This window comes from Catharus ustulatus, chromosome 2 (genome assembly GCF_009819885.2).
Source record: "Catharus ustulatus isolate bCatUst1 chromosome 2, bCatUst1.pri.v2, whole genome shotgun sequence".
NCBI classification, from domain to species: Eukaryota; Metazoa; Chordata; class Aves; order Passeriformes; family Turdidae; genus Catharus; species Catharus ustulatus.
This window is the reverse complement of record NC_046222.1, coordinates 12,086,071-12,108,703: the sequence shown is the minus strand read 5'-3', so window position 1 is coordinate 12,108,703 and position 22,633 is coordinate 12,086,071. Positions and strand designations below refer to the sequence as shown.

Genomic DNA, 22,633 nt, shown 5'->3' with positions numbered 1-22,633 from the left:
AGTGTTCAAGGCCAGCTTGGATGGAGCTCTGCAAACGCTGGTCCAGTGTAAGGTGTCCCTGCCCATGGCAGGGGAGTTGGAACCAGATGATCTTTAAGGTCCCTTCCAACCCAGGCCATTGGTTGGATGATTCTGGATGATTCTGTAATTCAAGCATCACTAAACCACTATATCCTTAAACTAGAGAAGCAGCAGAACTGAACCAAGGCCAGACAGAATTGTCTCCTCCCTGTCTCACAAATCAAGCTCTAAGCTGAAATGGACATTCAAGACAGAACTTTCAAACCAGTGTTTATACCTGCACCTGCTGTCAACCAAAATACATCTTGGGGTACTTCCTACCAAGCCTCCTCCCTCTCCTCAAAGTCTGGCCATTAAGTTTGCTTAGTGGTATTGTCACATAATCTGTCTTCTAGACACAAACTCTGGCAAAATACTGTTAATTAGTCAACGGGAATCTGTTGGTAAACTAATGTTCCTTTAAAAAAGAAAAAAAAAAAAAGAAAAACAAGCAATGAATTGGCTCATGTTGGAGCTGTCTGCTGCATTGTACAAAGTGCCTGCTTCACTGGACAGCTAATCCAAAGTAATCCTCTTTTGAGATCACTGATTCACCATCTGATTTGTACTCTGATTTGCACTGGGAATTTGCCTGCTGTAGCAAATTATTCCAAAGTAGCAGATTAGATTATTTTCCACTGCCTACACTTTGATCTCCAGAAACTAAGAGACAGCACAGACATTCCAAAAGCTGATGAAATAAAACTGAACAAAATATGATCCACACATTTGTATAAGTCTTCTACTGGGAATAAACCTAAAATAAACATTGCATTTTGGCAGTCATACCTCAACTATCTGTGAAGGGAAGGTTCATAGATTAAAAGCTTTGCTTTCAGTTTTTCCAAAATCCCATCCTCCAGCTTCCCATTTCCTCTTTCTACCTAATGACTCACAATTCTGTCAACCTCTCCAACTAATGCCTAGGTATACTTTCTCTTCTTTTGCTCCCACAGCTCTTGTTGCTGGAAGAATTCTGACCTGGTGAATGCTCTGGACTTTGACACAGGAAGCCTGGTTTGGGATTATCTTTCTGTTACAGGCTCCTCTTCCATCTGTGGCATCTCACTCAACTAACTGCTGACTTGGTTCCCCTCTGTAAAATAAAGACAATCACCTGCCCACTCCTTCACCCTTGCATTTGGTTGTATTTATTATTTAGATTACAGGATCTATGTGGTAGGACAGGTTCCTTACTGTTTGCCTGTAGTGTGACACAGTGAAGCCAGTCTGGGTCAGAACATTAGACTCAAGCCTATCACAAAAATAGCAATAGTATTTGCTAGTGATAAGAATATTTGTGTTTAATACTCTAACAAAATTAACACCTGAAAGAAGACCATTATTAGATTTCTGCCTTACTACATTCCTATTTCCTAACCATACCATAAAGGTTAACAACAATGCACACGTTAATATGTGTGTGTGGTGGGTTATATACATATAAAATACTGTGGGGTTTTGGGGGTTTTATGGGATTGTTTTACTTTTGTATGATTGTTCTGTATTCTTAATCAAGTATTTCACCCCCAAAATTGCCCTTCCATTCATTAATTCCAGCAGTTCAAGAGTAAAGAGAAACAAAACAAAATCAAGTATCATGAGATACAGTAAGAATGCAGAATCTAGCACTTTCTTCATAGTTGTATGTGCCACTTCATTATCATGAATGTATAATATCAAGTCATTAATGTAGGAAGTTTTGCCACGTGTTTTTTTTTTCTCTTCAGTTACATAGATTTAGTTAACATTAACTAAATCCATAAGATAAATCAGGATTACAAACTGGAATAGAGGAGTACAGAGGAGATAAATGGACAGCAATACATTAATATTTCAGAAAGTTTTGGATTCATGGCTATGACACTTTGCCATATCTCATGAATACTCAGGGTGATGGTTCCTGGATGAGGTACAACAATAATATCAACAGTCATTTGAAAAACACTGGCATCACTGATTAGCTTGAGGCTGATTTTATGAAGCCTGTCAGATTTCTAAGGTAGCTGTATGATATATCCAGCAGAACTGATAATTGGCAAGAAGCAATTAACCACAGTTCTCTCTTTGGTGCCTGCCAAAAACGTTTTAACTTCCAAATAGCAACAGTTCCAACGAACATAAACAAATGCAAGCTTGTCTTGGCAGGTTGAGCTTATGTAGTGAATCTGATGGAAACTGATGTTTTCATAATGCACCCAGGTTTAGATTGACAGAAATTTCCACAGACAACCACAGCACATGCTTTTAATGAAGCTGCAGTTTTCATTCTTAGCTACATCTCGTTGCCTGAGCAACAATGGTTTGGATTTGGCTTTCTTTGTTTCTCAATTCTAGTCAAATTGAACAGAAAAAGGAAAAAAAAAAAAAACAAAACCAACAGCAGCAGCACGGAACTCAGCAAATAGTACTGTGCTTTTCTGGCCTCAACTCCCATAGATTCACTGCCTACTCTAATTGTGCCCCAACAAAAACAAAAAAAAAAAATAAACAAAAGGGTTCTTGCTGCACAAGTTTAGAGGCACAGAGCCTCAGCAGCAGCATCTATAAGTTATGGAATATGCTGGATCTAGCAATGAAGTTGCTTCACAGATCCTGGTCTGCAGTGCATGCTGAGGTTACCTGGCCAGGGGGACTGAAGTCAGTGGCACAAACAAGTTTCACACCGGGTTCCCAAGCAGTTCTCCAGTGGCAGGAGCCTTTCCTCTGCTCAGACAGAAGTCAGACTGACAAGCTAAAAACAACCTCAGTCTGAGTTTGATTTTACTTTATAAATCTTATTTTTCAAGGCTTGTATACCAGAACCATGTTGTCATGCCTTGGGTGTTCACTATGGAGACAAGAACTGGAATCTAAGCAAAACAACTGTTTATTTTTATTTTTTCTTTTTCTGGCAGGGAGAGTTCAAATGCAGATTTTCTGTTTAATATAACATGCTGTTTGGAAATTATGCACTTATACCCCAATGAAGATCTTTCAGAGAAAGCTCTCTACTGATAAATAAGCTTGATATTACTTTTCCCATCAGAATAAATTAATTGCACAGACAGAAAATCAGCCACACTCAAATGCACAGCTTGTTATATCCTATGAATTTCTACTGTGTCTTAAAAACAAGTAACAAACATAAAGTGCATTTCCTACAGTGCTCATTGCTGGGTAGAATTCATGCCAATTACAAGGTTATGTTAACATCTCTAGGAAAGCATGAATAATATCAAAGTTGGAAAACACTTTTATTTTGTTAAATATCAGCTCACATCCTTTACACTTTAGATAAAGGAAATAACAGTTTCACATCTAGTTGCTGTTAGATTAAGTATCCAGCCCTATTTTAGTATTATGTAAATGTTAACACAGTATTACAGTAAAATCATGTAGTAAAATTGGAAAGAACACCTCATAGAGTGCATAATTTAAAAAGACATAAAATGTGTAATATAAATATGCATAAATATGTATATGATTTCTAAAATTCAATAATAAGCAGTTTATCTAAATACATTTTAAAAACAGAATGAAGAGCAGCAGCTTTAGCAGAAATGGTCAGACAAGCAATCCTAACTGCTCAAGATTTCAACTGTAAATTCCTTTCATTAAATAAATTTTTCCCAGCTCAGCTATTGTTTTATTGCTGATTCTTATTACAAGCCTCTCTCCAGTGATGCACTCTTGAAATCTCTCTGTTTCTGAGCACGCACATTCCCCACACATGAATCATCTCACAGCAGGACAAACCTAATCCTTATTCTTCCACATGGAAGCACAGTGCCGAGCCAGAACATTTGGGGGAACACGATGGAAGAGAGCCTGACACCACCCTCAGTGTGCAACACATCCTTCATCTTCCTCCACACATTCCCTTCCTCCAGGCAACTCACTGACATGCCAAAATATGGCTTTTTAGTGTAATACAACAGGACAACAATTTACTTGTGTACAATGCCTTTTATGAATAGTAATAGCATTGTCTCAGGTCAAGGAACAGTCAGGCTTACTTAAAAGGATCAGTGGAGTTGATCCTGAGTGGATCCTGACCCCTAGGAGGCAGGGAAAGTGGTTCTGAATCTCACTTTCCCCTTGGTCCCCTGGAGCTCCATGCTGTGTCAGCCATTATCTTGCTACTAAAGGTAAAAAAAGCAAAACATGAGTTTTTCCATCCATTTACAGCAGTAGTCAGGGAGTCTGAGAAGGTGAAAACCCTCCCTTGTGTATAAAACTCTGACATCAAAAGGCATCCAAAACCCACCAGAATCTTCTGGTCCATACCACCACTGTCCCCTGGATGTGGGTGTAGTTTCTTTCTTACATATCTCCAAATTTTTGAAAGAAAGACTAAACTGTTACCATTTTCTCTTCTTATCAGCAGTGTAGAAAATAATGTGTAATGATTTCTGATGACTATTGGAATTTATGGAAAAGTTTGATTTCTGATAAGAGGAAAAAGGTCAGAAAAACATGTCAAGGGAACATAGTTTCTCTGTGAGGACAGCAAATTCTTATTGCATTAATAATGACTCAGTCATGAGGACAGAGAGAAGACATTGTCAAGCTAGATACTCAGAAATAGTAAAATGCAGAAGTGACCCAGTGTTAATGAAAACAGCAGTAATCCCATTATTATATTTCTGCCAGCCCAAACTTTCATGGATTATGTTGTGATAATTGTAATTAATGCAATTTACTTTATAACAGCCAAATTATTCATAAAGAGCATGGTACATACAGCTCATTGTAAATATTTTTGCATATTCAGTGTCAGCTCCTGTCTAGGCGCCTCCTGAACATTAATGCAGCCTGCACTGTATTGCAAAAGCAAGCCATTCAAAATAAATTACTTGAGATTCTTAATGTATCCCATTTTCCTGTAAACAATGAAGTTATGTGAGGAATAGAAATGAACTGAAATGCATGATGCTAAAGTTGCAGCTATGCTATGTTAACAGTGTTAAAACCCAGTGAGCTTGGGTCTCCAGCATGCAGATTTCAGCAAGCCATCTTTGAATGTGGCATTGAATTATAGTGAAAGGTGCTTCCTTTTAAGTAAGGATTTCCCTCTTTACCTTCCACATGCCACTGGAGTTGACATAGAAGTAGGTTCTTTCCCTTTGTTTGTGTTTGACTCACGTACATTTTGTCAGCAGCAGGAGAGCTGGAGCCTGCTGAGGGAACCACAGTGCCAGTCACCCACCTGCACGGCTGCTGAAGCCAAAGGTGGTTTGCCCACGTGGATGTTCCACAAGAAGCCTTAGGGAGAGACTCAGAATTACTTCAGAGTCACACGAAATAACCACATACATTTTTTTGCAAACTCACAGTTGATAACAACATCAGCATTAAGGAAAGTGGCAACTGCTGTCAGCGTGCTCTGTCCCAGCGCTGACTGGAGCAGGGTGCCCTGGGAACATGCTGTGCATTCCTATGAACACTCAGGAAGGCTCATGCAATACAATGTAAGCTGTACATCCTACTCAGCATAAAGGGTTTCTGCACATGGTAGGGTAGAGGCGCCTGGAAACGCCAGTGCCAAAAGCTGAGGAGTCTGTAGCTTTGAGCAGTGCAGCTGATGATCATCCTGTTCTGAATGCAGAGAGAATTTGGCTACATGCATCTTTTTTACAGGATCACAGAGCATTGAAGCTGGAAAAGTCCTCTGGAGTTTGCCTGGGCCAAGTTCCTGTGCAGAGCAGTGCAGTTGAGTGCCCTGAGCCCTTTTAGCCCCACTGCTGAAAGTCATTTGTTGTCTGCCTTTTTCTTGTACTTTGATCCTTCTTTCCACTTTCACACTTGCCCCCTTTCCCTGTTGTCAGCACAAATTCCAGTGCAGCTGCCTACTGAACTGAATGATGAATGTACCCAAGTTCAAACTACACTTCACTGTCTGTAAGCAATTTTGAACCGTATCGTGTCTCTGATGTGGCTCACAGCAGCTGCACCAGTGCTAGTGCTGACAAGATAGGAGGGAGCCCAGGGCCAGGAAAGAAGAGTCAAGACAAGCTGGCCAAACCCTTCTGCAGCGTGCCAAATGCTGCCATTCAAAATGCCCATGCTGGAGTCACGATTTGAGGCTTCTTCATTTTATGCAAATGATCTCAATGACACCAATTAGCAATGTGACACTGCCTGGCTCTGAACTTGTTGCAGCCACACTGCCTGCAGGGCACTGGCTGAATCCAAATTCCCCCTTGACCATGGGACAGCTCACCTGGTGAACTGCCTGGCTCACCTTATACTTATACACCTTATACTGTACAGAGCATGCAAGATGCCACCATGGCAGTCTGAGCCCACTGAACCTCAATAAAAACACATTTTTTCTAAAGTTCCACATGACTGCAAGTCTGGCCACCACGGAGGAGATCCTGGGAAGTGTGAGAATGGCTGACCACAGTGCAGCTCCTCAGACATTAGTTGTAATGTAATTGTAATGGTTTTGGGAGAAACAGAACTGTCCCAGAAGTGGTCTGAACTGAACAGAGAGAAGGAACAGCTCAGTCTCACAACTCCCATTTGGTAGAACAGTGTTGTATGCAAGGATAGAGGGAAAGCATTTCTAGTTAAACTCTCTGCAGCAAAGATACAGCTGCTATTGGTGACATTCAGGCTTTGTGACTCTCCAGGTCCAGGCCAGCATGCAAAACATCACATGAGATTCTTTTGGGTGTGAACAGGAGCACAGCTACCAAACAAACACATGCTTAAGCTCTCCTGTAACAAGCAAGCCCTGGCAAGAGGTAAAGCATGTGAAATGCACTGCTTCTCCTCATTTAGTAGCGTTGGCACAATACTCAGGGAGTTTTCCACCTGCTGACCATGTGTGGCCAAGTTGTTCTATGTATTGCAAAGGAAATGGTTGAAAAAATAACCTATACCAAGTAAAACTTCCCCCTGATATCTCCAGCCACTCCTAAACAGCCACAATAATCTACAGAGGCACAACCCCCAGGCTGAATAATTTTATCTTTCAAGTCTGAGGAAGGTGGTAGAGAACAGACTGAGAGTGAGAATAAATCTTCAGACTTTCTGTGTGGCATCAGACAAGCTTTCAAACTCGTGTCCTGCTTATGCTGTAAGTTAAGAGCCCATACTTGGTGACCTCAGGCAGGGTTGACTTCTGGACTAACTACCCAACACGAAGAACCTTCCAAAAATCTCAGTATCTAGACATCTGGTAAGATCATGGGGATTAGCCAAGAAACTCCTCAGAGAGATGACATGGAAGTTTTCCAGTTACTAATTTCTTGGGAAAAAAAATACAAATTTCTTTGCATAATTGGCACACATTTACCTTCAATGATATCAACAACATATATATATTTTACTTACATACCTATTAATTTAGATAGGAATTTAAGTATAAAAAAAGTTTATTTTACTTATTCCTTTAAGAACATACTTCGGTGCAGCAAGTTTTGCAAATTTTTATGCAGAAAAAGAGTTCTACAAAATTCACTTTTTAAACAAAACTACAAGGTTGCACAGTTACTCCTACCTTTCTTCTACTTTCCCAAACACCAGCAATTAAGCACTTTGATGATGGTGATCATTGAGGACAGGAAAAGACAATTTCTCATCTTATATGGAACAAACACACCATAGCAAAAAAGGTAAATTCTGTCTACAAATCATTACATTGCAGAACATACACTAAACAGAACAGGCAGTTGTTGCTTCTTGACAAGACAACTTTCATACCAAATGGAATTTTACCCTGATTAAACACTTGCCAGATTCACTCAGAGACAAGTTTAGGCAGCATGTAGTCAAAGGAGAGAATGAGGAATGAAATATTTTGGCACAAAAACAAGCGCTTCTTAAAGGCAAAGTATCTTTTCTATAATCACTATTTTGAACTTAGATTTGGAACAATTTTTTTTTAACTGGCTGCTTGAACCTGTGATATTTACAAACCATACACACTTCCATTTTTCTCAAGAAGCTATTCCTGTTTCCTTAGATGGTTTTACTTGACTGCTCATGTGCAGTGACAAAACTCATTAAACAGAACTTTTGCTTGACAGCATCTGAGTTGATGCTAGAATTAGCTGTGCTCTTCTCAAAAACAGAAGGAAAAATGATTTAATAACTTTTCATCATTCTAACCACCAGTTTCACAATGGATTATGTGATTGCCTTCAGACCACAGCATAACACATGCCCCTAGATTAACATTTAAATTAATAACTACGTATTTACAATGGTAGAAACCAGTACCAGTATTTCTCAAGAGCACAGACAGATGTAGCTAAAGGCAGGTTTGAGTCTGCACATGCTCAGTGCTACTGCCTAAATTCCATGTGTCCTTCAGTGTGCTCTGATTTATGTGGACTGTGACAGGTTACAGGTTACCAAAAATGCCCAAGTACCAGTGGGCTCCAAAAATTAATTTAGCAAATTCCAGTCCATTAGATCAGATTACTGTGGCCTCATCCTTACATGGCTAAGTAAATTAATATTTTTTTCAGCATGAAATCAATACCAAAGTCTCCGCAGTGCAGGAGGCAATGGGGACCCCATAACCATGTTTAAAGAACATACTCTTCTCCCCTCTGGACTCCTGCATGGCAAACTGGGGAGCAGGAGGAATAAGGAAGTGCACAGACATGGATTACCACACCACCTGCATTAACAGATTATGCTGAAGCATGCGTTAACTGTAACATTCAAGTATGTTTTATTAAGTGTTATAAAATATATACAATCTTAAAACACAGTGTTTAAGTCCTCATGGATATCACAACAGCATTCAAGAGATGACACACTTCCCCATGAAATCAGCAGACCAGAAAGCTAGGAAAACCCAAAACTACTCTATTTCAGATTAAAATCTCTTTAACACCCCACTGCTTAAGGCTATATTTCTGCTACCTGAGTTGATTTTTTTAACTTCACAATTTTTTTCATCTCCAGGAATGGGGTAAAGGAGGCAGGAGGCAGAGAGGAGGGATGGTGCACTCTTTTCAAAACATGAAAGTAGTCAGAAAAATGTCAGGAGTGACTTTGTAAACTTTGCATCAAAAATATAAAAAAGAAAAAATTTGGTACTTACAAAACTGAATACAGCCTACTTAAAAATCTTGAATCTAAAGTGAGATCAAGTAAAAAAAAAACCCAGCACTTCATTTCATAATGTACTTCAGTTTCACCATACTGGAAAGTCATGCAAAAACTGATGCCTGTTTCTTCATGTTTATACCACTGTTATGTCACCAGTCTTGTGTTCGATGTCATACTACAAAAAGAAAGAATATCATTAATCTGTGTCAACAGAGGCTAGATACTGTAACAGACAGTAATTAAATGCACTATTCAGATCATCACCCAACCCGTGGTCATCCAGATTAGGGTTTATACCAGTGGCTGACAACACAAAGATGCAGTGGTACAACAAATTGAAACTTCATTTATCGATATCCATTTATAAATAACTGCTAATTTAATTTAGCAGGAAATGTTCAGTATCTCATGGACTTCCCAGTGCATACCTACTGTGTTTCACTTTTAAAGCATCTGTCAAAATCCACTAAATGTCTCTTTCCTAAGTTTCATACCAGTAACTTGCATTGTCAAAGAACCACACAGTTCTGTTGTTTACTGCCATGAACACTCAGTTTTCTCAAAGTGCCTCATCCCAACCTGCACACTTGCTCATTTCATCATTTCTTTAGAAATCAGTTCTAGTTCCTTGATTATCGTTATTGACTTTCCTGGGGATAATGTTATGCACAAAGATAATAAAATTAATTCTTTCTTCTAGCTACAGTTCTCTATCAGCTCTGTATTCTCCAAGTTCATATTCTAAGACTAGTATTGTAAGAAAAAACGGTAACTCAGCATTTTTGCCACATCTCCATGCTACAAAATGCACTTTCTACATGCTGCCTTCACCTAAATGCTTCTGACAGTCACCAGTATTAATTCTGCAAACATGATAATACACCAGAAAGCAACTCTTCCTAACTAATAATCCACAAATGTATATGGAGGCATTGTGTTGACTGGAAACACCTCCTTTTCTTACCAAATTTCAGCTTATTATAGGCCTTTGTATAATTACACCCATCCTCACAGATTTTTAAGACATGCCTCAATGCCTCAATAGTTTCTCCATAGAGCAGTAATTAAAACAACTGACTCAGGTTATTTCTGCAACATCTCACTTTCTTCCTTGCACACTGTCACACTGCAATTAGAATTACACATCATATGGAACCTTCCAGTTGCACGTGACAGTAAAAAGAACTGAGTGCCTTCCCAAAACCTGGTTTGGAAGAGTAACTCAAAGCAGCATCACGTTCTGCTTAGCAGGAAATCACAACCTTTGCCTTCTTTCTATTTCAAGCTACTACCTCGCATGAGAACCTTCTGTTCTCTGAACTTCATTCTGGCTTTTGTTCACGTAATTATTGTTGTAGGGAATATTAAGAGGTGCATTAATTCAGACTGAGCACTGAGGCCAGAAGTGTCCTTTCTGTATTCCTCTCTTTGCACCATGGCCATTTCCCACCTCTTGCATTTACAGTTCTCAGATTAATAGTTAGCAAACATATGCCTTCTAAATAAAGTCTAGCTGCTCCGCATGCAATTCATCCTGTCCCATTCTACTGGAAGAGCCTGAAGAAACAGTGCTCTTACACTCCATAACATCTATAAATCCAACTTTTCTCAGGGTTAGGGCAGGTGTGCAAGCAGGGGTTCATGTAATGATGTCTCTCCATCAAGCTCCTCCTTGCTCCATTTCATGAATTGGTGAAGAGACAATTAGCATACCCTGCTTATGGAGAAAATTCTTCCATGTGGCACACAGAGATGAGCTGGGACAGGGGCACAGTTCTTGATACCCCAGTTGTTTGGAAAAGCAATTTTTTTTTTAAATCTGATGCTTAAATGAGCTAGAAAGGAAAATACAATCTGTTCTCCCTTACTGCACTGCCCTGATACTTTCAGTCTTGATTTTCTTTTCCTTTCCTTCTCATCCAAGCAAATTTCCAGCAATAAAAAAAAAAAAAAAAAAAAAATTAAAATAGAGAAAAATGCAGTCTGGCAAGTGAAACTTAGCATCTAGCTAGAGGCTGTTCATGCAGTTGTGATAAAGAATAAATAAATAATAATAAAAAATTAAAACATCCGCCCCCGTGTTGTAACTTATAAACAAGATGAGTTAAGTCCCTTGGATTGTGCAAGGAAAACCATCAGTTAATAAGAAACTACTGTCTGCCCAGGTACTTGAAACCATAACACCATTAAGTTTATGATGGAAAACCAGAGGCCAGTTTGAAATACACTGATGAAATGTAGTTTAGAGTGCCTAATGCTTAAAGCAGAGGTAAGTAAAATTGGTTGGGAACAGAAAATATGACAGAAAGTGACAGTGAAAAGAACGACTATCCACAAAAACATGATAAAAAGCAACATACAACACTAAGAAAAAAAAGAAAAACACGCCTACAACACTGTCCTTCTTCAGTGGTGAAATCCATACCACAGTCAGGAATAAAAAGGTAGCATGTGATAGAAAGAGGAAGGTTAGGCACCAGTGTAAGTGGGAAGCTGTAGGCAAAGCATATAAAACACCAAATACCAGGGTCAGTGAAGCCAAGGAGCTTTCCACCTCTCTGGTTGTATCTCAGCCTGTCACACACAGGGTTAAACACCTCCAATGTCATTAACAGTGAAGGAAAATACTCAGCACATCTGGAGCCTCTATTTCCATCATCTCACTCTGAGAATACCTCCCAAGATACCTGCAGTGAGTAGCAGGGAAAAGGTGGTGAGGGAGTATCAAGAGACCCAGTGGAGTGATGAGGACACTTCACCACACATTGGCAATGAGCTTTAGGGGAATCTTTCACCCTCAGGAAGCCCCACAATGGGATCTGCTCAACTATTATTTTTCCTACAACCTGAAATACTCAAGGAGCACCAGAAGTACTGGAAGAGTGACTGCTGTCAGGACAGAATTATAAAACAGGAAGCAGCAGGGGACAGACACAACCACAGACAGTCTCATCAAGATAACTATCTTTAAATACATCTATTTCAAAATTTCCTAAGATTATGAAAGAAATGGGAAAATGTACTAGGTGGGTATCTGGTGAAGACTGAAAAGACTTGCCAAGGATAGCTTTAAAAACAAATGACAGTGCAACGGGAAACCCTAGTTCCAAAAGCCACGAAGAGTCAACAGAACGCTCCATTTTAACAGCTATGAGAGATGATGAACAAAGGGGAACTGTCAATGCCAGTAGAAAATCAAAAATAAAAACACACCACTCAGCTAAATAATGACAGAGCCAGGACATCAACCCTAATTCTCCACCTCGTTAATCGGAGTCCTCTGCCTTGGGATTCTTTAGTTATTGCTTTTATTGCTGGTGAGTGAGCTTGTGTCAGCCATGTCAGGCATTAAGCATGTCCTCAGCCTCCTTGCACATTCAGCAGTTTCCTCTCATGTACAAACCTTAAAGTGAGCAGTAAATGAACTAGCTCATATGGTTGGCACAGACATGAGATGTTGACAGAATTCAATTCACATGTAGAATGTAACGAGCCAATTTTCACTGTCAGTTGAAATCCCAGCTTGCTCAGGTAACACCAGGGGCAGGGAAATTATTCTAATTTCTAATAGGCAACGAAAGGGACTGTTGAGCTTAAAGGCTGTAACCCTCCCTCCAGCCCTTTCATCTAGGAATAAAGGACTTTAGTGGGTTGGCTGAGATTCCTGCCTGCCCAACCAGCTCAGATGTGCAAAGATCATACTTAAAATAATACACCTAAAATACTTCAAGTAGCAACATAGCCTTGATTTTAAAAACATAGAGTTGCTGTCTAGAACTTTGATGCCTTTCAAGTATGCAAATCTAGCAAGATCACAGCTGTAGGTTATCTGCACAAGAATCACAATTTCCATTGTTTTGCTGCTACATGAAAACCAACAGACACATTGATGATCGAGTTGAGTATTTTTTTTTCCTTAAATGAGCTGCAAATGAAGAACCATCATTGGTGACCTAAACTTCAGTCTGAAAAATATTGACATTTTAATGAGTAGTTCTAAGGTCTGCTTCATACTAGGCAATTGGGCAATATTTACACCTGTTTTTATGGTAAATAAAAGGGATTTATAAGTATGAACTTCAATCCTAGTAAGTGCATGTACAGATGATATAAATACAGTTTCTCATCACAACTATTCAAAGCTATCAAAACCTACATTCATAACTTAACTGTACATTTCTAGAGCTTTTTGACAGAAGTTATTAAAAAAAAAGTTTAACTGATGCAGATTGCTCACCTCACTTATTTTCCTGAATAAACAATAGGACAATAACCACCTGGCCCCTTAGAAGGTTCCTCAACTTTCTGTTGGAAAACACTCTTAGAAAATCACTGCAGAGCACCACTCAGCCACATTTAGGCACAGAGAGATGAGGACAGAGGCTGCCAAAGCATCAGCCATGGGGGACACTCATAATTCTCAAACACAACATTTATTACTCTGTTTCCATACAAACCACTCATATTTAGCCCTATTTTTTTTTCCAAATGGGCTGGAGACAGTATGAGAATCCACAGCATTTTTTTGTTTTTTGAAGTTCTGTGTTTCAGACACAGTGAGTTTTCCCATCTTAAACAGTATTACAAGATCATTAAATTAAATAGGTTACCTAAAGAGGTCATCCAAACCCCAACTCAAGTCTGAAGCAAAAGCTATTGCAATGCCTAAGCAACTTCATTTTGAATTACAGAGTACAAGACAAAAGCAGGGCAAGACCTAACAGTTCATTTCAAGCTGTGTCCTTTTAGTAAGTCTGATTTTTTCTCATGTACCAGCAAGAAAGAGGGAAGGATGTATGAAAATAAACTAATTGTAAGCTTTATTTTGTATTTTACAGATTAAATGAATGGTTTCTGGTCTTGACAGTTACAGGATTGGAAGTGACATGGAAGGGCATTTTATTTATCTGGAGGAAAAGTGCAGTGCTGGCAGCCACAACATAAGCTTTTTGACATGTTGCACAAACCACCAGCTGTGCCCCAGAATTGGCATCTTCTTTAGCAGTCAAAACATTTCAGTAGTTTTATGTATTCCCAGCAGCTGCCTTTATTCCCAGTCTAAGGTATTGGCTTCCCTCCCACCTGAGCTATTGTACCAGGAAACAGAAATCTTAAATTAATTTTATCTTGATCTCCTACAGCTAAGTAAGGAATAGCGTAAGTGTTTTGACTTCAGCCAATAGTTTCTTTGAAACACCACCCACTCAGCTGCCTGAGGAGTCATCTGTGAGTGGCTGGGACTACAATTAGAGCCCTTAAACATTGGGAACAAATGCTCTGCTGCACACTGAAACTTCCTTGAAATATGACTAATCCCAACTACTGTGTCACAGGTAAAATATTACTAAGTGACACAAAATAGAGAGATTCAGGTCCCTGGCTGGGATAATAGTTTCAATTACAAATCACAGAGCAGGACCAGTCACAAGCTATAAAGAGGTGTTACTTCACTTGTCCAGCAGTAACTGGCCACAAGAAACAAAAGCTCAAGTTGCTTTCCTACTCACACAGAACCTGACATAATTGGAAGCTGTTTAGTAATGGTACTAAATTACTTTTATAGCTCTTTACCATCTGATTCAGTACTCCTTCATAGCAAATTCTAACCCAAGTGATCACGACACCCCTGAAGATGTTTGTGCCCAGAACACCAAAAAGCTGAGCTGTCACCATTTGGCCTGCCTGGAGTGTTCAGGAAAATCTACTTTCTTCTGCTTCTTTGTGCACTACTGTTAGTAATAACATAACCAGAGTCATCACCTGCAGAAATTATAGATGGTAGGCAGAGTACAAGGCTCTGCAATTTAAGCAGTAAAGGTATGTTGGCTACATAAGCAACCCCGAATGCAAAAATGTTTTGCAGACTCTGAGGACCCCTAAGCCAGATGTTGCTACAAAACAGAGTAGGAAAAAACTTCAAGAAGTTGGAAAGTTCATGCACACTTCCAGAATTCTCATCCCTGGTACAAAACCCCACAGAAACTGATCAGACTCACTGCTTTCCTGTCCCTATTTTGCAATTAGGAACAATTCTCTGGGAAAGAGAGTGCGATACCCTTCAGGTACAGCAGGCAGGGCAAAAGCTGAGTGCAGCTCCCTGAAGCCACAGCAGCCATCCCTGGAAGTGGGACAACTGTCAAGGCATCAGGCAGCTCCCTGCGCTTCCCAGCGGACACACTGCCTCCAGAGGTTTTTCCCCTAAGAAAAAATTAGATTAACATCTGAAAGCACATCATTTTATCTTTGGTAATGTCTCTTCTAATATTGCCACTTTTTTAAACTGTTACATAATCAAGTTGTGTAACCAACAAGCTCAACTTCCTCACAAAGCTGCTCCTCTCCCTCCCTTTATCCATCCATCAACCCTGGAATTGTGCAGGATTCCTGCATGAATTGCACTGCTTGGTTTCCCAAATAATACAGTACAATTGTCCTTCATCTGTTTCTCTAGACAGCATTAACCAACAGAAACCTCACTAAAAATGAGGATCCAAAAAGCAGCTACTGCCACTGAATACTACTGACTTGGCATATCCAAAGCAACCTGACCGGTGCTTCAACAGCTGAAAGCTGAAGTCTTCAAAATACCAACTTACAAGGGTGACACTAACTTTGACTTCCAACAATACTAAAGATACTTAAAGGCTCCCTATTTGCAGAAACTTGACTTTGAATGGAAGTCAGAAGCAGGGACAACACAATCCTCCAGGCTGGTTTTCTGCCAGAGTGGTTATTTTACAAAATTAAAGGTTCATACTCTTCTCCTGATAGCTGTGCCTGCACCATTCAGAAAAAAAGCCTAAAGCAAATTAAGAAGAGCAACAGAATCACTGTAATGTTATTTTTATATTAAGATGCATGTCTTCATGTTTTGAGCAACCACCTATAGTCATACACAAGCTAAAAGTAGTTTTAGAATAAGCTGAGATTTGGAAAGGTAAGTAACATTCATAGCTTCGTTTCATCCTATTCTCACTTCTACTACACAATCAGCTATTTTCTTTACAAACTATTCAGCTTGATGCATTTTATAAACAGGAAACAAGGCTAAATCGGTGTCATAATACGCTTTTTAAAAGAGCATAGCAATTAATTGCCTATCAGTATTATCATAGAGCTTTGAAAGAAGTCAAGCTGCTCCATTCAGGAAAACAAATTTAGGATCATAAGCTCAAAAGACACAGCCAAGATGTTCAGAGAAACAAACAGACAGACCTTTTATGACACTTTATCCAAGGCACTGCCTAATACACATACAAAGCACCACAGAGGTCGTGTAGAGCTACCAGGTGCTGACTGCCCTCTGCTCTGTCAGGACACTCAGGAAATTTCTAGCTGTTTTGCTGAAATTTCACAGACAAGCTGGAGGCAGTACTCAACTTCTGGTTCACGGTCACCTGTCCTCCAAATAAAAAGACCTGAGGAGCAGCTGAGGCATGCAAGAGCCATCTGTGACAAAACTGCCACCCTAAGTCCAACACTTCTGTCCTTTCCCAAGTCTTGACATGAATGTTAAAAAGAGTACAAGAAAGGTTATTTAGAACTCTATAAATAGAGACAAATCTGAACTTCCATTTTTATTAGGTTTCCTCTGGCATTTAAGCATGAGTCTTAACTTAAAATTTAAAAAAACATCCTAGAGGTCTATCCACCACTACTCCATTTAACTTCACATGGCTATACACACATGTATTGGGTTTTTTATATATAAAAAGAAGTGACTAGAACATCTGGTCTGGCCCAGAACACATTAGTATATGAAATAGGCATGCATTATAACATATGAACATGCATACATTATGAGCACATGTGAGCTAATTATGTCTCCAATGATATGAACTTAATATATGCCATTAACACAAACAGAGCCCATGGATCTCCACCCAAGGTGACACTGGAGAAATCACATTAATCTCAGGTAAAATTACAAGGACAATAACCAGTTGGTTTCAAGGCCAAGCGGTGCAGAGTATCCTGATCAGGTCAGCTTCATTGAAATTGAAATAAATGCAAATTAAATACATTAACAATAAAAACCTGAGTATTCTGTCAACATACTTTGAGCGCTATCAACCTGCTTGTTTGAATTTTAAAACAAAGATTACTCAGTTTCAGGAATTTTTGGTTCTACCTAAAATAAAGAGGGATAAAATTTAATCTAAAGTTCCTTTCCAGCCTTATGTTTCAGAATAACTATATCTACAATTAAAAAGCTCACCTAAAAGTGCATAATTTTAAAATATCTAAAGCTTTACTTGCCTTGGAAGGGGGGAAGAAAGCAATAAATAAAATTATTCATGCCAGCATGGTATACACAGCCATATTTATTAGTTCACTTCAGTTACATAAAGAAAAAGCTGAAGCCATATACAAGTGCTGCTTTAAAATAAAGACAGACTACTGTTTTCTCCAACAGTTTTATTTCAAAAAGTACACAAGTCTGTCATGGAACTACAGCATTTTAAAATTTTGGATTTTTTTTTTTTTTTTTACAAATTCAATCACAATACCTGTATTTTAAAATACCATTCCCCCAAAAGTGTGAATACAAAACCTCATACTGAAATTCACAGCAATGTTCAAAGATCATGCTTTGTGCATGAGAAGTGTAACGTAACATTTTGGATCTCAGGAAGTTGTTATTGCTCCAATTTCAGCTGAGCTGTGCCTCAGTGCTAGGGGACTATTCAACAAAGGGCCCCAAAAAAGCACCCATCCAGTGTATAAAACAAGGTTTAAGTGACACAAATAGCGTAATATCTTTAGACTGGAACAAAGACCTAGAGTGATCCAGAATATATACACTGCTCAGAACAAAACTAAAAGCTTGTAATGGAAACCAGTAATATACAATATTCAGCATTACAGAAAAACTTGCAATTCAGAAGTCATACTTGCACTATTAAACAGGAAGCATACATCTAATATGAATGAGACTATCAAGAGCTGAGAAAGACGTATGCGTTGTACATTTCTCTCAAAAGTCACATTTTACCCCTCCAACAAGGCATTTCTGTGCACCACACAGTTTTGGAAGAAGTATCTGTTTTTAGGGAAGGAAGTTTCACACAAGTATCTTTAAATACCCACTGCAGAAAGTTGATGAAAACTCTTGTAATGTATGGACAAGTGTCACGTAACCTCTACAGTATTACAAGTCTAACACTTTATTCACACCATGCTAAAATTGATGGGTTTCTCTCTATATATAGTAGTCCTCAACAGGCAAGTTTACAGTCATGACATTAACTAGAGGTTTCTTGAGCTCACTTGGAGTATTTACACAAAGGTATCACCCTCCCTCCCTTCCCTCCCCCACTTTTTAAACAAAATGAGACTTTAAAAATGCCACCTCCTAACTGGTATATCAGCTGCCATTACTTCCTAAAAGTGTTCTGTCAGCAGAGCTCTGTCACATCGGACACCTCACATGTTTAACCAGTTCATCTCCCACACAGCTAGAAATTATTGTTAAAATACAGTAGCTGCTCTTGAGAATCATAATCCAGTGTAAGTGAACAATCTAGTGACAAAAGAAATAATTTATAGTAGCAATATTATGTTTTCATAGTAGTGTTGCATCCACCCAAAAAGGCATGATGATAGCAACTTGAGGCAGAGTTTACCCCAAGTGAGAGGTTCTCTATTTCAGATAAGGACTGTGTCAGATTCCATTTCTTTCATTTTTCCATGCAATTACATAAATAGACAGACACTGTCAAGGCTGCTAAGCCTAACAGCCAGGCTCTGAGGGCACATCAGGCTGTCCTTCTGCCCATTTATTATTTTGCACAAGCTGACAGAGCATCAAGCATGTGTAAACCCTGCTCCGTGTGCTTTACTGAGACAGGTTTCTGAGTTTGAGTGTCCTAGGGCATACCTGACTGTAAGTTACAGGGTCTCAGGCCAAACCAAAATGAACAAAAACTTACTTTTAAAAAAACCTCAAACCACCAAAAAACACATAGGTCCACAGACGGCTTAGAACCAAAATGACTAGGTTTGCTGCCTGGTTCCTTAGGTTAATAGCTCTCTCTGTGTATGATTCAGTTTTGTCTTGCACTCAACTTGTATTTGTAGTGACTATACCCTTTTCCTTAAGAAAGGTCTTGGTTTCAAGGTAAACAATCAGTGTACAATTAACATCTTAGAAGTCTCTTCTATCACAATAATTGGATGCAAAAAGATGTCTCTTCATCTATAGTTCTTCAGAAGCTATGTTTGGCACATTTACTAAACCCATTATTTACCACATAAATAAAAGTCAATCATTCCTCTCATTGGTACAACAACTGAAGAGCTTTCAGGAACACAAACACTCAAATCATAATTAGCAATTGAAGGAGTTAAGTGGCATTTTGAAATACAGAACAATACAGAGAGAGACACTGAAGTTCACATCCAAAAATAGGCATGAAGAGGTATAAATAGTACATAAGAATCAAGAAATCAGATCACAGTGTCATGTTTTAAGAACTGTACCATCATCTAAGCACCTGTTCATACAGTATGTTTAGGCACCAGAAATTTCATAAAAACTGAAGTTACAATCAGGCAAAGTTTATTGACAAGGCACACATGAAAGATAAAAAATCTGATCTCTAACAGTATCAGTTTACAATCTAAAAAAGTCCCAAATGTGTAAAACTAACTCTATATTACTTAATAGCTATTCAAGTTTCTAAATTCAGTACGAAGGGTATGTTAAAATCATGAAATTGTTTGGGTCGTAAGGAGCTTAAAGATGACCTTGTACCAACCACTGCCATGGGCAGGGGAATTTCTTTACATTAATAGTGCCAGCCAAAAATTGTGCACCTATTTACAGATAGGACAAACATTTAGCCAAAGAACTAAACAGATCTATAAGTAGCTATGGATAAGTAGATACTAAACCTGGAAGTCTGGGGTAATGTTTTCTCTCATTGCTGCTACACACAAATAATCCTAACATTTTTCAACAGGCTATTCAGATATTTCCATCATCAGCATCACTGCACATGTTACAATGCATTTACAGTTTTCCAAAATATCTTGCAGTTCAACATCTCCAGCTAGAGTAAGCTAAAAGAACTCTCCTCCACCTTCTCCCCAGCACCAGACAACGAAGGCAGAAAACAGGACAAAAGAATTCACAGATTCAAACTGTACTGAGTTTTAAATGGAGCTTTTGCAGGTGTATAGTAACAGTCATCAGAAGCTACCAGAAGTCTTTAAATGCATATGAAAGTAAGACAAGGAATTGTTGTGTTTCTCCTGTATTGCTTTAAGTTTGAAAAATTGGGAAGAAGCATTTTCCATCTTGCAACATGAGATTTGTATCAAAATTCTGGGTAATTATGTCCTCTCAGCTACATGAAACTCTTGCTCTCCACAGGCTGAACATTGGTTCAGAATATTTAGGGTCATTAGAGAGGCAAGAAAAAAAAAAAAGAGCTTTGAACTCCTTGCAAATTCATACAGTCAGACATTAGCATCTTGAACAAGGACTGACTACTACTTAGGTGCATATGAGAGAAGTTGTTTCCACAGTGGTTAGAGCAAGAGGACAGACATCAAATACCAGTTACTTAACAGGTTTCATCAAATCCCCATGGAGCTTCTAGGAAATTGCTTTGGGGAAAAAAAAAACCTAAGAGCACTGCCTTAGTATCTAACCAGGCATTGGAAAATGCAAGGTACAATTAACTTAAAGACCTGTATAAAGATACATTAATTCATTCTTACTGTGACAGTAACAGTTGGTCTGTAGGTTTTAGAGCTTAGAGACCTCTACCAATAACCTGACAGGACCTCTTGCACCACATAATACAAGTATTAAGTTATCTGACATGACCTGAACTAGTTATTGTAGAAAAATTTGTTTCAAAGAATTTGCAAGGTTTCCTGTCACACTTCCCACTCACTGCCATTTTAAATTCAGAACAGATTAATTAAATTAATTGAACCAATCAAATAACTGTCTGCCCTTGAAATAAGAGCTCAAGTGCTCCAAACAAACATCACCAGGTTAAAGAACCACATAAATACTCAATTTGAACATAATTCAAAGTCATCCTTGGTATTTCAGCCCCCTGCAACTATACCAGACAGTGGCCAAGTTAAAATATTTTCTGTTATGCCACAACTGAGAATAGCCTCAAGAACTCTGAGAAACTTCATGGTCTACACATGAAATGCTTTTGTTATTTCTCACCTGTGTCTCACTGTTACACATTCAGAACTATACGTCAGCTGACAGTGTCAGAGCCTCCTCAGCAACCGACCAGAGGTCCAAATACCTTCAGTGCCTGATATTTATTCATGAACTTCAACGCTTTTAGCAAATAGTTCAACCGTCATATGCAATTTAAGTTTAAACTTAAATATGAGAATTGGTGGCTTTTCAAACTAAATTGTATAGTTTCTTCAAGGGAAATTTCATGCCAGTGTTTAAATGAGGGATGGAACACAGTAGTTTTCTCTAATACTTACAATGAACACTTTAAAAAACAGCTTTTAAATTAATAATATTTTATACTATTGACCCATCTTTGCTTTGTGCTGGAATCATCACAGGAACAGCTCCCATTCTACTTAAATTAGGTGCAGCTACCTTTGAAGGTGCAAAGGATGGGGTTTGAGCAGGAGCACGTTCAAAGTCTTCACTTGGGACTTGGCTATATGGAGTTTTGGTATATCCTTCCATGTTGGAGGGAGACATTGAGCCCAGGGAAGAACGATTGCTGCCGATGTAACTGCGAGCTGTAGAACTGCGACTTTTTGGAGGTGGAACATCTTCTCTGAAATGAACAAAAAACAACAGAAAAAAATCAGTTGCAGAACAAGAGTTCAGTCACCATTACTTTAAAACAAATATTCAATTTGCTTTTTTCTATTCTAATGCAGTAGTCAAAAATATCCTTCTATCCTCCTTTAAGGTAAATAAGCCCCTCAAACCCTCAATATTCATAGCCTCTAAAATGTTTGTTGAAATTAGACAAACCACAAAAAGTTCTCCGACAAGCCATTAGTGTGTTATAATAAGCTTTCCAGATTAAGACAGAAATCTCAAATGCTAAGTAACTTATTTGCAGAAATACACATTTAAAAGTTAATCTTCCAATAATACTGCTCAGAAACTAGAGACACATTATTACCTGATATCATGATGTACTTCTTTCTCATATTTTTTCTCTTTGTGCTTCTTACATAAACAGAAGATGATCGAACACAGTACAGAGAGACCCAGTACAGTTCCTATAATTGCTCCAACAATTATACCAGCTGTATTTATGGCTAGAACAGACCAAAAAACAATACTGTTTGTTAAATGTCAGAGTTAGAAGACATTTCTTTTAACATTAAGCCCAATATGTTTCATGGAGCAGGTCAATAATACATCTCTGAATCAGAGGAGGAGTGCTCAATCACATGCATTTAAAACAGTAGGACTTGAAGTGGCACCCACAAGTTACATAACAGCATTGGGGTTTTTAGCCTTTTAGGAGTTTAGAGAAAAAGCTTGTTCAGTTTT

The 22,633-nt window shown here is 38.7% G+C and overlaps 1 protein-coding gene across 2 annotated transcripts in view; it reads right to left on the bottom strand.

The window, feature by feature from the left end:
• Positions 1-8,994: 8,994 nt before the first annotated feature.
• The window catches only part of CXADR (CXADR Ig-like cell adhesion molecule), a 31,807-nt gene continuing 18,168 nt past the window's right edge, over positions 8,995-22,633 (bottom strand). Inside the window, exons 5-7 of one of the 2 annotated variants that reach the window (XM_033086455.2) lie at positions 22,257-22,395; positions 21,713-21,899; positions 8,995-9,292 (exon numbers count right to left, since the gene is read on the bottom strand). In XM_033086455.2, coding sequence (XP_032942346.2) covers positions 9,251-9,292; positions 21,713-21,899; positions 22,257-22,395 — 368 coding nt within the window. In that variant the 3' untranslated portion in view covers positions 8,995-9,250. Of the gene's footprint in view, positions 9,293-17,423; positions 21,900-22,256; positions 22,396-22,633 lie in introns of those variants that run through there. The other variant, XM_042779015.1, reaches the window with a different exon arrangement.